At 44.9% G+C, this 12,563-nt stretch overlaps 2 protein-coding genes across 2 annotated transcripts in view; both read right to left on the reverse strand.

Moving 5' to 3' along the window:
- Positions 1-371: 371 nt before the first annotated feature.
- On the reverse strand, positions 372-3,007 carry RPL37A (ribosomal protein L37a). The gene is made up of 4 exons (XM_054586170.1): positions 2,950-3,007; positions 2,430-2,558; positions 1,754-1,836; positions 372-486 (listed from the first exon to the last, which is right to left on the reverse strand). The coding sequence occupies exons 1-4, from the start codon at positions 2,950-2,952 to the stop codon at positions 423-425; spliced, it is 279 nt and encodes a 92-aa protein (XP_054442145.1). The 5' UTR covers positions 2,953-3,007; the 3' UTR covers positions 372-422.
- Positions 3,008-8,794: 5,787 nt separating this feature from the next.
- Positions 8,795-12,563, reverse strand: part of SMARCAL1 (SWI/SNF related, matrix associated, actin dependent regulator of chromatin, subfamily a like 1) — a 51,758-nt gene continuing 47,989 nt past the window's right edge. The window contains exons 16-18 of the mRNA XM_054585679.1: positions 12,111-12,211; positions 11,113-11,209; positions 8,795-9,054 (exon numbers count right to left, since the gene is read on the reverse strand). Of these exons, the coding sequence (XP_054441654.1) occupies positions 8,818-9,054; positions 11,113-11,209; positions 12,111-12,211 (435 nt within the window). The 3' untranslated portion in view covers positions 8,795-8,817. The remainder of the gene's footprint in view (positions 9,055-11,112; positions 11,210-12,110; positions 12,212-12,563) is intronic.

Raw genomic sequence — 12,563 nt, forward strand, 5'->3', positions numbered from 1 at the left:
GTATAGATAGTAACAAAATTTGTCCTGAAATTCTGATTGTTTCAGTTTTCTGAAGATGATGGTTCAACAGACAAAATATCGAGAGTAAGTATATGCCCATCCTACCTTTAGTAACATTTAAAAAAATATTAACTGTGATATAAAAACAAGTTTGCACAATTTGAACCAGTTATCTCGAAGCTGAATGGGCAAAAACAGACATAAAAAGCTAAGACATACCTAACCTATAAGGCTTATATTCTTGTATTATCATTTGACTACTGAAAAATTAGAAGGATTTTTAATTTGCAAGTCTTTTTTTCAGAAAACAAAATATAATATAAACTGAAACAACTACTTAAAAAAATTACAGACCAAAATAACTTTGTTACATAAATTAACCCATTTATTATCGGCTAGCAATGCTTCAAATTGTGGATCTTCTACTGGTCTTTCAATTCCTTCAATCTTCTGATGGCAGACTTTACTGTGACAGCAGAAGTGGTGCTGGAAAGAAAAACAAATTTGGTTCCAACGTAATTAACTACACCAATATGTGAAATGGCTAATCCGCTTCACTTTTACAGTATAATCTAAATGATGAAGGATGACATCCTTTATGAGTCATGTCTTCAGACTTGCAGAATGCGACAGGCAACCTGAACTAAACATCTGACTTCTCAGACAACAGAGCATAAACAAATTAACACGGAAGAATGGTTGCAAAGGACTGACCTAACTTCGTAAAAGGGTAATGAACAAAATGCCAGAAGAAACTAATAAATTATAAAATGGTACAATAAATAAGAGGTACCAAGAAAGCAATGTTTAACATGGTAGAGCAAGTTAAAGTACATTTTGGAAAGACAGCCATTTAAAAATAACTACAAAGTTTTACTACACTGAGGAACTGTACCCGAAAAACACATCCCCCCACCGCACCCTGTGGCTATCTGAATGCTGATTCATTTTACTATCACAACCAAGAGAACTTGCTACCCGCCCCCACTTTGCCTTCTGCCCTCCTAAAACCCCACAGGCATTTATCCTTATACCCACTATAAGTATTTCAACATTTTCCAATTTTTTAGTGCTTCAATTAAAGTTTTAAAATTAAATTAAAATCCAATTCTTCAATCACACCAGCCAAATCATTTTATATAGAGGTGGCCTTTTATATACTGGACAACACAAGCCAAGACACTGGCCAGAGGAAGAACACCTCAGCCTTCAGGGTCTGCAATGAATTCCAAGATTAGACCCCTTCAGAATCACCAAAGAATCTTAACTTCCAGAAATGAATCAACTTAAGAGGCCACACAATCCACAACCAGCACAGAGTTAATCTCAGCAGTGTCACCTGGCCCTTGTCAGGCTCAGAAAGGCCCAATACTGTGAGCGACAAAGGTGTGGTGGTTCAGACCGCCTCAGATTTTCATAGTTACTAAGCTAAGTGATTCCTTGATTTCAAGAACAGCTCGCAGGCTCAAGTCAAGGTTCCCCACTACCAAGGTTGTACAGAATCATGACAATACTCATGATGACCCTAAGAACTTTAATGTGAACCAAGACTTAATTTTTTATTTTGGTAGTTTTCTTCTTATTCTTTTAATAACTCAAACCACAACTCAAAAGTCCTGGGGGGAAAAAAAACAAAAACAAAAGGAGCCTTACTTTCCCAGTCCTGTAAAGAGCTAAAACCAGCCCACACAGTGTTAAGCCTCAACTATGACTGGGCCACACACTTCGAAACACCACAAAGAAACAGACTCACTTGTAGGTCCAGGCACCACCAGCGACCGTTTTCATGCAGGAGCCACAGTGCCAGATGCCCACTGCTCGTCTCTTCATCTTGGTCTGTAAAAAACAACCAACTTTCCCTGAGAACCAAACGCACTCCGGGATCTGACTTACGCTAGAAAATGAACGTTGGAATCTTTAGGGAGGTTATGTGTTTCTAATACCCCTAAGTTCTCCAATGCAAAATTTGCACTCATCCTGGTGATACTGCCAAAGATATGAAAAGGCGCCCCCCCCCCCCCCCCCCCCCCCAAAAAAACAAAAACAAGGACTGCTGTGACCAAGTCCAGTCGATGCACAGATGTTACAGGAAAATCTCTTAGCAGCTCCAGTAGACAGAACTCACAGAATCATTTCCAATCAAACCAGACAATGCAGGTTTGGCTAGGCTGGGGCTCTGTCGTCATTTTTTACCCTTTAGTTCCTACGTGGTTTTCTTCGGGTGAAAAACGTTTCACCAAATCTAAAGTACGCAACAATACTCCATCGCCTTATAACTGATTATCCGTAGTGCACACGGCTCTAACGGCTCAACACCTCAGAACCAGCACTGTTTACAAACTTCGAAAGGCCTCGCCAGGAAGGACACCTGCGCTCCCTCACCGCCGTCCCGCCCCCCCACCCGCCCCCCAAACGGGAGCCTTTCTTACTTTGCCACAGAAGGAGCAAGTGTACTTGGCGTGCTGGCTGATCTCAATTTTCTTCACCATTTTCCTGAGGGAGGCGCCATAACGGGTGCCGTATTTACCGACGATTCCGACTTTCTTGGTGCGTTTAGCCTAGTAAGAAAGAACCAAAAATACCAGGACCCTGGAACAGACAGGTTGCCACACTCCCCCAAGTCCCAGCGCCTCCGTAACCACTCCTCCACCCACCCAGCCCCTGCCTTTGTCCTGGCTGCCCCCACTCCACCCCGGTGCAACTACGGCCCAGGGCAAGCCCGGTGCTCCGAGGGCTCCCTCCTAACCCGGCCCGAATGGCCCGGGCCGCGACCAACAGCTCCACTCCCGCCAGTCCGCTGCCGTCTGCGTCCAAGAGAAGCGGCGAGGGCACAGACGCCGAGGACACAGGACAGGGTTGGCCAGCAGACGTGGGTTAGGGCGAAGAAATCAAGAAAAGGACAGATGCAGGTGGATAAACAACCTAGGCCTCTGCGAGACCAACACTCACCATTTTGCCGCAAAGTAGATCGGACCCCAAGAGGAAGCGCTGCACTGCGCAGGCGCGGTTTTAGGAAGACGAACGGAAGTGGTGCGTGTGAGGCCAGCTAGGATCTGAGCTCTATGATCCGGAGGTTTCCCTGAACGAGGCGTCAGTTGGAGAGGGTTGGAAAAAGTCTCTGTGCCAGATTTACCGTGATTGACAAATGGTAGCAACAAACTCTAGTGGCGGCCCTTTCCCGCATCCACGTTTTCTTACATCACAAATCCTGCAGTGCGAGTACCGTTTCCTCCATTTTGTGGACAAGGAAAGAGTCAAGTTTTAAGGGACTTGCTCACGGGTTCTTGGCTTCCAAAAGTGCTTAAATCTTATGACTCCAAGTCGCATTTTTTTCCTACATCATATCTTTTCAAAGCGGCAAGCCCTGTGCAGGGGACACTGGTACTATGGTGACCAAAAACTAAGGCTCCACTCTGATGCACCACACTAATGTAAGTCGTTAATAGTCTATATAAACAACCACCACCCAAGGTCACTGCAAGATGTGGGCAGGGCCTATACGCCTGTCGCTGCATCCCAGGACTGAAGAGACAGTTTTTGGCCATGTTTGTGGTAATGGATCCTTGTTGAAAGGGGAAATGGTATTTCGCATGGTATGATGGTGAGATGGGTTTGTAAAGGGTTTAATTTGTCTGGGTCAGTCCACTTAGGTCAGAACTAAAAAAGGCTCTAGGCAGGGATGCCCAACATTTTGGGGTCTCTGGGCCACACTGGAAGAAGAAAAGTGTCTTGGGCCACACATTAAATACACAAACACTAATGAAAACTGATGAGCAAAAAATGTTTTAAGTAAATTTATGATTTTGTATTGGGCTGCATTCATAGCCATCCTGGCCATGTGAGGCCCACAGGGCACGAGTTGGACACCCCTGCGAGATAATTAACTCGAACTAGAAATTGAGACCTTCAAGGAGGTCAAATGACTTGCTCAAGGTCATAGAGCTAAGAAATGACTTCCAGACAAGTGCTCTTTCTACCATATCACACGATTCCAGCTGTTTCCTCAACTGTGAAGTGAATGTTTCCACACCCCTTGTCAGGTTCTTGGGAGGATGAACTAACTTTGATGAAGTGCCTAGAGGGCATTTCTAAGTGGTGGTTGTTATTGTTAAGATGATGATAAGACCCGATTTCATTGTCTCTTGGTGCCTTTTCAGTACTATTTCCTCTCTTGCCATACTCAGGGGACTAAACAGATCTGCTTCCTAGTTTCCTTTAAAAATTTGCCCATCACTTTTCTCCTTAATCCCTTTACCTTGAACAAAATCGGTCACAGCTGCTGCTACCTGAGGTCCCCAAAGGGAGTGGGATGTGCTCAAGTCTCTTGGTTCCATCACAGGCCTCATGGACTGTTTTCCTCTTTAGAGTGAAGAATAGCAAAGGACCCAAGGAGCAAGTCTCTCCTTCCCCAGTAGAAAAACACACTGAACTTGGGGGATGATTTTTGGAAACCTTTCCATCAAAACTATGCCCTGCTCCCAGAAAATTATACATTAAAACAGAAATGTATACACGTGGGTGTAAAAACGGACTAGTAGAAGCAGTGTTAACAAACACTCTAATGCTCCAGTCTGCACCTCCAGGCCAAGCAGTGGAGTTCACTTGCCCTGATCAGTGGGTAAGCTGGCCAGCATCACACTAGGGCAGCCAAACCTGAGGGGCACTCTCCTGGGCTGGCTCTAGAGTTTAGTTCAGATCATCATTTAAAACATTTACCACCTCCTCACACCCATCCCCTGCATGAGTAAGAATGCAATAGAGTGGCTGAAAATGTGATTCTCCATAATAAGAGGAAACTGTTCATGTTCATGGCAATTTTGTCAAAACTAAACAATTCTTTTTAAATAGCAAGCTTGAAGATGTGCAAATAGCATGCTCACGAAATCATGTCCCAGTGGCTTCAGAGAATTGAATCTCCCATAAAAATCTCAATTTGTCTTATCTGTGGGCACATAATCTCCATCCTCATCTGAGGATCATCAGGTGTACAGATCGTTAACTGTAATGTGTATCCATAAAAGTCTCAGTAAAAATCTCTGGTGAGTCACCCCCTGGTCTTCAGAAGCACTCAAAATTCACTTTTGCCTTTAGAAAAGTCATTTAAAAGTTGCTTCCAGAGAAGAGTTCTTTTAGCTGTTGAGTCAACAAGTTCTCCTCGGAGCATATGGAACATTTTACCCTCCAGAGAAATCTGAGGGGCAAGCATCATCCCCAATTCATCTCATGCTGGAGACAGGGTTTATTCTGGAGAACCAGGCTCTGTGTTATTCTTTCACTTCCTGCCTGAAGAACTCTTGCTTCACCGAAGTGTCTGGTGGCCATAGACAAGAGCAAAGTTTGCAGAGATTGCTAAAAACCTTGTGGTCCAAGCTCTGCAGGGAAGGGCAGACTCAGCAAGAGGGGGCCAAGACTTTCCAAGGCTGAGTCCTGATACCGAGAAAGAATCCGGTGTGTGAAATACATTCAGTGCATGGATTCTTCCCTCTCTCCCTTCTCCCCACAGGTTCACTTTAAATGCATTCTAGTTGTTGTTTTAATGGAGGTTTCACAGAGCATTGTCAGAGGCAATGCACCTATCAAGAATGGAGTTATTCTGTAATCCTTAATGTCATTGATAGGGACTGTGACTTTAAGTGAAATGATACATATTGAAACCAATTTTACCATAGGCTAATTTACATAAACAAGAACTAAGTTCGTACAGCATCTCATCAATGTTATAAAAAAAGGATGTTGAACAAAACAATGTTATCTGAGGACCTGTTGTATATTTCTGTATAATTATACACATTGGGAATATACTACCAATGGCTCTACCCCAAATTGCTTATCTGAGCTATTATCTCTAGGAAGTAGGGATGAGTAGAAAGAATGAGAATGTAGGATGTCATTTTTTTACTTATATATTTTTGGATTAATTTTTACATCAGTGAAAAGAAGCCACTGTGGAGCAGTATAAGGGAAGCAGAAAAGGGAAGGTCTTTTCAACAAGTGGTGTTGGGATAACTGTATGTTCATACGGAATAAAAATTACTCTTGACCTCACCTTACCCGATGTACAAAACTAAACTGCAGGTGGATTGTAGATCTAAACATTGAAAGCCAAACAATAAAGCTTCTAGAAGTATTCATGACCTTGGGATCTTGATTGCACAGGTGTTTATAATATTTTGTTAAGCTCTAAATTTGTTTTGTAAGCTCTTTTGTATATTATATTGGATTAGCCAAAATGTATGGTATTTTCCAAAAAAGACATATTTTTCATATTCACTAATAACTTTATTGATTTGGATATTTTGAGCATGTCGGCTATCTCCCACATGGTAGAACATTGATTGTTCTCAATTACTGTCTTGATTTGATTGCTATCAACTTCAACTGGTCCACGTGACTGTAGAGCATCTTCCAGTGAGAAATCTCCAGCACAAAATTTCACAAACCACTTTTGACACGTTCAACCAGTCACAGTGTCTTCTCCATACATTGTACAAATCGTTTTTGTGTGTTTCAGCTACGTTTTTCCTTTCTTTAAATAATAAAGCATAAGATGCCAAAAATATTGCATATTTTCTTCCATCTTCAATATTAAAATGGCTACACAAAAATTCACCAACTTGGTAAGTTGTTTTCTTTTTATTTTAATGCATGCTGACATGACAACTATCACAATACAATCTAACAAAATTGTTTCAAATGAAGTTAAAGACAACTAAGCATGACGAGAGCCATGTTGCAGGAAAAAAACCAAATGAACTTTGGAAATAACCAAAAAAACTTTTTGGCCAACCCAATATTTTATCCCCTAAAAGGGGGATCAAAAACAGAGGAAGGATACCTGGCACTCAATAAAATCTATTTAATGGGCTGTAGATGGAGTGGAGCGTATGAGCAGGTGTTGCAAAATCGAGTAACTGTTGGCTGTCCCGGTATCTGACGGTCCACGACTCACAGGCTTCTCAGCGTGTTCTGCCGTGATTAGGAGTCCACGTCCTTCACCAAGCCCCCACAGGAAAACGCAAGGCCAAAGGAAAGCACAACTATGAGACTGCTCCAATGAAACCCCTTGAAACTTCCCAGCCATTTTCTTTTTTTACTTTGTAATCCTGAACTTGGTAAGAAGTGAAAGGATGGGGTAAAAAATATAGACTTTTTACTCTTTCTTCAGTTTAAATTTCACCTAAAAAGAGCTTCATAAAGCATCAAGGTTCCAACAGACAGGAACACACAGACAAGGCAAAACCCAAAAGCCTGAAGCAGGGGGAAGGCACCACCAGCTGATTCCCAGCTCTCCCTCTGACGTAGAAAAAGGCTTGTGCGGAGCCCAGAAGGAAAGGACATGATCAGTTCAAGCACAAGCAGACCAAGGCTAACAGGATCTTTGACGCTGGGCCCTGGAGGCAGGTATCAATCAGGGTCACTCAGGGAACAAGATTCCGCTTAATTAACCAGGTGAGGAGGCAGAGACAGTGCCAGTGGACCTGGGGTGGGGGGACATTTAGTAGAACCCTTTAAGGGGACAGTTGATGGCAAGGACAGAAGTGGGATGAGATGGACCCACATTTTCTTTACTCCAACTGACATTTCTAGAAAACACAGTGACTGTTGGGGTGTGTCTGGGTTGCGCTGCAAAGTACAGAAGGAAAAGGAGTTAGTGTGGAAATTCTTTCTTAAACCCAAAGGTGTTCAGTCTCCATATAAATAAATTCAAGTGTCTTTTACTAAGTCACACGGAAATAGCCGATGACTCTCAATAAATTTCAGAGGCATATTTCTGGTGGTGTACCTGAAAATGCATAGGTTACATGATATAACAAAATTCGCTTTGGAGGACCTCAGTGACAAGAGGACAGGCAGAGAATGAAAATTTTAGTGATTCTATGTTGAAATGACTATTTTGAATATATTGGGTTAAGCAAAATATTGATTTGATCCCTTTATTTTCTGAAATACTCTTATTAGAAAATGAAAATCACATCTGTGGTGTGTGTTGCCCTGGACAGGGCCGCTCTGAGCCAGGGGTGAGCAGACCCCGGCCTGCAGGCCAAACCCTGTCCGCTGCCTGCTTTGCACAGCCTGTGAGCTATGGATGGTTTTTACATTTTTAAGTGATTGAAACTAAATCCAAAGAGTAATAATTTGCAACACATGAAAGTTACATGAAATTGAAATTTCAGGGTCCAGAGTTTTATGGGAAACCAGCCGTGATCACTTGCTTCTGGACTGTCTATGGTACTTTGCACTACAGTGGCAGAGTTGAGTCCTTTCAACGGAGATGTCCCGGGCCATAAGGCCAAACACATTTACTGCCTGGCTATGAACAGAAAAAGCTCATCAACCCCTCCTCTAATCCCTTACCTCCTTACTTTTTCTCCCTAGGATGTATAACTATTGCCTCTCCCATGATATGACAACCGATGGAAAGGCACACGCTTTTTTCTCTTGTGTTCAGGAAATTACTGCCAGTGCCCAGAACAGTGCCTGGCACATATTCAGTGCTCTATAAGTATTTGTTGAGTCAATCAACTTAAAAATTCCTATTTGGAGGTTGTGTAGGAAGCAGCTCATTATTTAAATATGAATTACCACTACTACAACCTACTGTCTCTACTTCTCAACCTGGAAAGCTAAGGTTAATTAAGACCCAAACAAACCCACACATTATGAGGCTGGGAAAGAAATGCTGACCCTTGGCCTGGAACACGCTGTGATTAGAGAGACCAGGACCTCTGTCATGACAAGAAAGCACAGGCTTTAGAAACAAAATGTCTATTTTATTTTAATGAATTCCATGATTTTTAAATGCCATTTTTGCCTCTCTTATAGGGGAGAGGTAAAGCTGTCCCAGTTATCAAAAAACTCAAATCTCCTTTTCTTCACTGGGCTGTCTGTCAACGTGCTTTCGTCCAGCGAGTCTCCGGAGCCCTGGGAACCACTTCCAGACGCTCCCAAAGCACTTGCTGGGTCAAAGGCCTCCGCTGCCTCCAGGAGCTCCTTATCGTTTCTGTCCTCAAAGGACCTCTGGAATAGGTCGTAGATCTTCTGCTGCGTTGGGTCCTGCATCAGAGAAAGAAAGGGAAAGATAAAAGAACCCAGGCTCCAAGGCAGATGGTGGCCACTGTGGCTGCTGAGGGGACACACAGGTGGGGGGGGGCCGCACATTTCATGCTGCTGGGTGCTGCGCGACAGCAAGCGCAGGCCCGCTCAGTAAGTTACATGTCACTAAAGCAGCCGCTCTGCCTCAGTGTCTGGCATCTTCTCTACTGCCCGTTGGGCAAAGAAAAAAAAAAAGATGGAGAAATGGCTGTCCTTTCAAATGGGACATGATATTAAAGATCATTAAGGTCCGTTCCATGCTGTGTATGTGCCCTCCTCTGGAGTCTCATGCCCCTCCGTGAGAACACCTGCAAGGCCAAGGAAATGCCATAGGCAAGGCTGCGCATTCCAGGTAGAAATACCAATTAATGACATTCGATGATGGTGAAGGTAATGCTAGGTGCTAACTCAGAGCAGGCAAGCTCCAAGACCAGACTGGTATTTCCCTTCCCTTCTTAGTGAGACATAACATCTTTGCTTTTGTCTCCTACATAGGCAGCAACATTTTATTTTCCTAGGAGTGGATGAAATTTTCAGCTCTATTTTAATAAAAAAATTAACTGACATGATTAATCAAAACAAATATTGATAAATATTGATCGTACCTGTACTTTAGGCTGAGATTTTTAACTAATTCAGAGTAAATGAGAATAAGGCCGGATGAATAAATGAGCTTATTTATAAATAAACTCATAAATTAACTTATTCTCAATGGTTGAGAATCCCTGAAAAATAAGGCCCTTTCGCAGGGCATATAATAATGAAGGCTCTGTTACAATAGTTGCCCTTCAACTGAATTACATAGTTCTTTAAAAAGCTTAAAGATTAGGTGGTTTTAAAAGTGGTTTATTAACTGTTTATATCTAAAAGGATAATTTATACTCTCCATTTAAAAATATGATCTCTGAGCTTACTCATCTCATGATTACATTTGGAGGAAGGATTTAGTTGTTAAGGAAATGAAGTGGAAGATCAGGCCCTCAGAGTCGAAGTCTCAGTGTCGCCTCCAGGATCCTGTTGTTACAACTCAGCTCCTGATGCTCGGCAGCTCCACAGGGGACGGCCCCTCGGTTTCCTGACGAGGACCAGACCGTGGGGCCGCCTTCCTGCGTTAGGCTCACACTCTGTCTCGGTTCTCGTGAGAAACAATTCTCTCAGGAGTTGCCGTCCAGCAGGTGGTACCTCTGAGCCCTCCCCTTCCATGTCACCACCAGACTGAGTGAAACATTCGTCCCTGCGCCTGCTGCTCCTCTCCATCGAGTTTCACTGGAACGGAGGAGGAGGCCGTGGCAGCCGTTGAGCGCAAGTGCGAGGCCAGGCTGGCTGGGCCCGCCTGTCCCCCCCGGCCAGAGGCCAACCCCTTCCTCACCGCCCCTGCAGCCAGGCCCGCCTGGCCGTGGGAGGACGCTCACTGGCCCCTTCCTCTCCTAGACAACAAGAGGGGCTGCAGCAGAAGGAAAGCGGGGCTGAGCTGGGGAGCCGGCCGCGGGGGGCTCTCTTCACGAGGCCTGTGACTGTGGGCAAGTCTCTTTTTCCTGCATGCCTCAGTTCACCCCTCTACAAAATAGGAGACACTGAGAATAAACTGCAATGACTGAGGGGAAATAAGTTATATAAAGCAATACCTGATTTTGAATATTCCTCATTCTGTGCTGGGGACTGCTCAGGGGGCAGCCCTGCTACATGGTGTTGTTATGTACTTTTTGCAAAAACTCAACAGCTGCCACCAGGAGAGTTCTGTCAGTCTAATGACCTGATGGAAGGGCAGCATTAGCAAGCCCTGGTTTGATGAGAATCTCTGAGGGAAGGCCCGAAGCAGGAGGAGCCGGTGCCATCACTCGTCCATACAGGATGCACACGTGGACTGACCTGAGAATGACTGCAGGCCGTCACGTTCAGCTCCTGGGCTGGGGGAGGGCCCAGGAGTCATTCATACCTTCCTGCTCAGGACCCAAGGGCTGGCAGGCCGCTTAATGCCTCCGTCTGCCCCAGTGGCGAGGAGCCATGTGCTGCTGTTACCTTGTAGATGTAATCAGTGGCTTCTGTCGTTTCTGAAAAATTGGCCTCAGAAATCCCAGCTTCACCCAGAATTTTAATCTTCTCTTGAATCATGGGCCTGTTGGGGAGAAATAAGCATCAGTGAATCCACCCTGCACAGAACTGCGGACTGATTAAAACGAGACCACCCTCCTCGTTCTTAGGCGGGCAGTGACATGTTTAGTGTTTCCTATCTTTGTATCTCTCCAGGCACAAATGTCCACCAGAGATATCTGCCCTCTCTCAGTTGTGAACCAACCAATTTTGGGCTCATACTGAAAGATGTGTAGGAAATAAATGCTGCCTCATTGCAACAAAATTTTGAACCTGGTGTTGTTATGAGCTGCGTAATTAACAAATGCGCTAAACCAAGAGAAGGAAGTAGGGACAACCCGCACACACTGCAGGGGTAAGACCGACCTCTCAATCACAGGGCTGGACAAAGGGGAGTAGTGGACACTGAGATCATTGAGAAACTTAGTATCAAGAAGGGGAAATGGGATTGGGAACAAGCATTTGGGTAATTTTTGCTTAGGTAACAGCCATGAACCCCCAGCTGTGTTAACAAAGCACCATGTGGCCTAGCATAAGCCGCCCTGTCCCAGTGGTCCAGCAGCTGCAGGATGGGGCCTTACTGTCCCGCCACATATCACAAAGGGGCAAAGGGGGCTGTCACCCTGTCTTGGCAAGCGCTTTCATGGCTGGAAACTAAGTGTTTTAAAAATTTGATCTACATTTCATCACAGTTAGTTCTCTTTCTTTGTCTCAGGCCAGTGGGGAAGGAGCCACACCCCCTCATTCCTGCATTTCCTTGTGCACGCTGGAGGCCCCAGTGAATGCTGGGAAGGAGCCACATGTGGTCCTGATGAAAGTGGGAGGAAGCCCTCAGCAAGAGCAGAAGCCCTTACGTAGCAAAGGAAACACACCATCGGGGTCCACCCTTGCTCAACCCCCAACTGCCAGGCCAGGGCTGGCCGTACCAAAGGTAGTCATCGGCCGTGCCTCTCGCCACCAGGTAGTGGATGCCCACGGAGCTCGACTGTCCAATGCGGTGCACCCGGTCCTCGGCCTGCATCAGCACCTGCAAGGTCCAGGGATCAGGGTGTATGCAAGCCAAGGCCTGAGGCAGCTCAGCCCATCACAGCAGGCAGCCCCTGGCCCCCAAACCCCACCACGACTCTTCTTCCTCAGAGGACTTCGCTGTTGTGTATTATGGCAGAGGGCGCATGAGCCTCTGCCTACAAATGACCTGTCATCCGACAAAAGGCAGACCCATACAAAACACTGGCTGGGGAATGGAATCTGCGGCTGGATAGCTGTGGACAGCCTTTCTGTGTTGTGCACAGTGCTGGATGCTGTGAGGAAGGGACAACAAAGGAAACCTAGCACATTCCCTCCTTTCTGTGAAATAAAACCGGTTACCTCCTCGTTAA

The sequence above is a fragment of the Pteronotus mesoamericanus genome, unplaced genomic scaffold, assembly GCF_021234165.1.
Source record: "Pteronotus mesoamericanus isolate MK-2021 breed Mesoamerican mustached bat unplaced genomic scaffold, CSHL_Meso_final contig_90, whole genome shotgun sequence".
Taxonomy (NCBI): Eukaryota; Metazoa; Chordata; class Mammalia; order Chiroptera; family Mormoopidae; genus Pteronotus; species Pteronotus mesoamericanus.

Excerpts from the sequence above, each read along its gene's own strand:
- RPL37A (XM_054586170.1), bottom strand. Across the intron at positions 1,837-2,429 it reads CTTGCTCCTTCTGTGGCAAA|ACCAAGATGAAGAGACGAGC; the intron begins GTAAGAAAGGCT and ends TGTTTTTTACAG. Across the intron at positions 487-1,753 it reads GGTGGTGCCTGGACCTACAA|CACCACTTCTGCTGTCACAG; the intron begins GTGAGTCTGTTT and ends TTTTCTTTCCAG.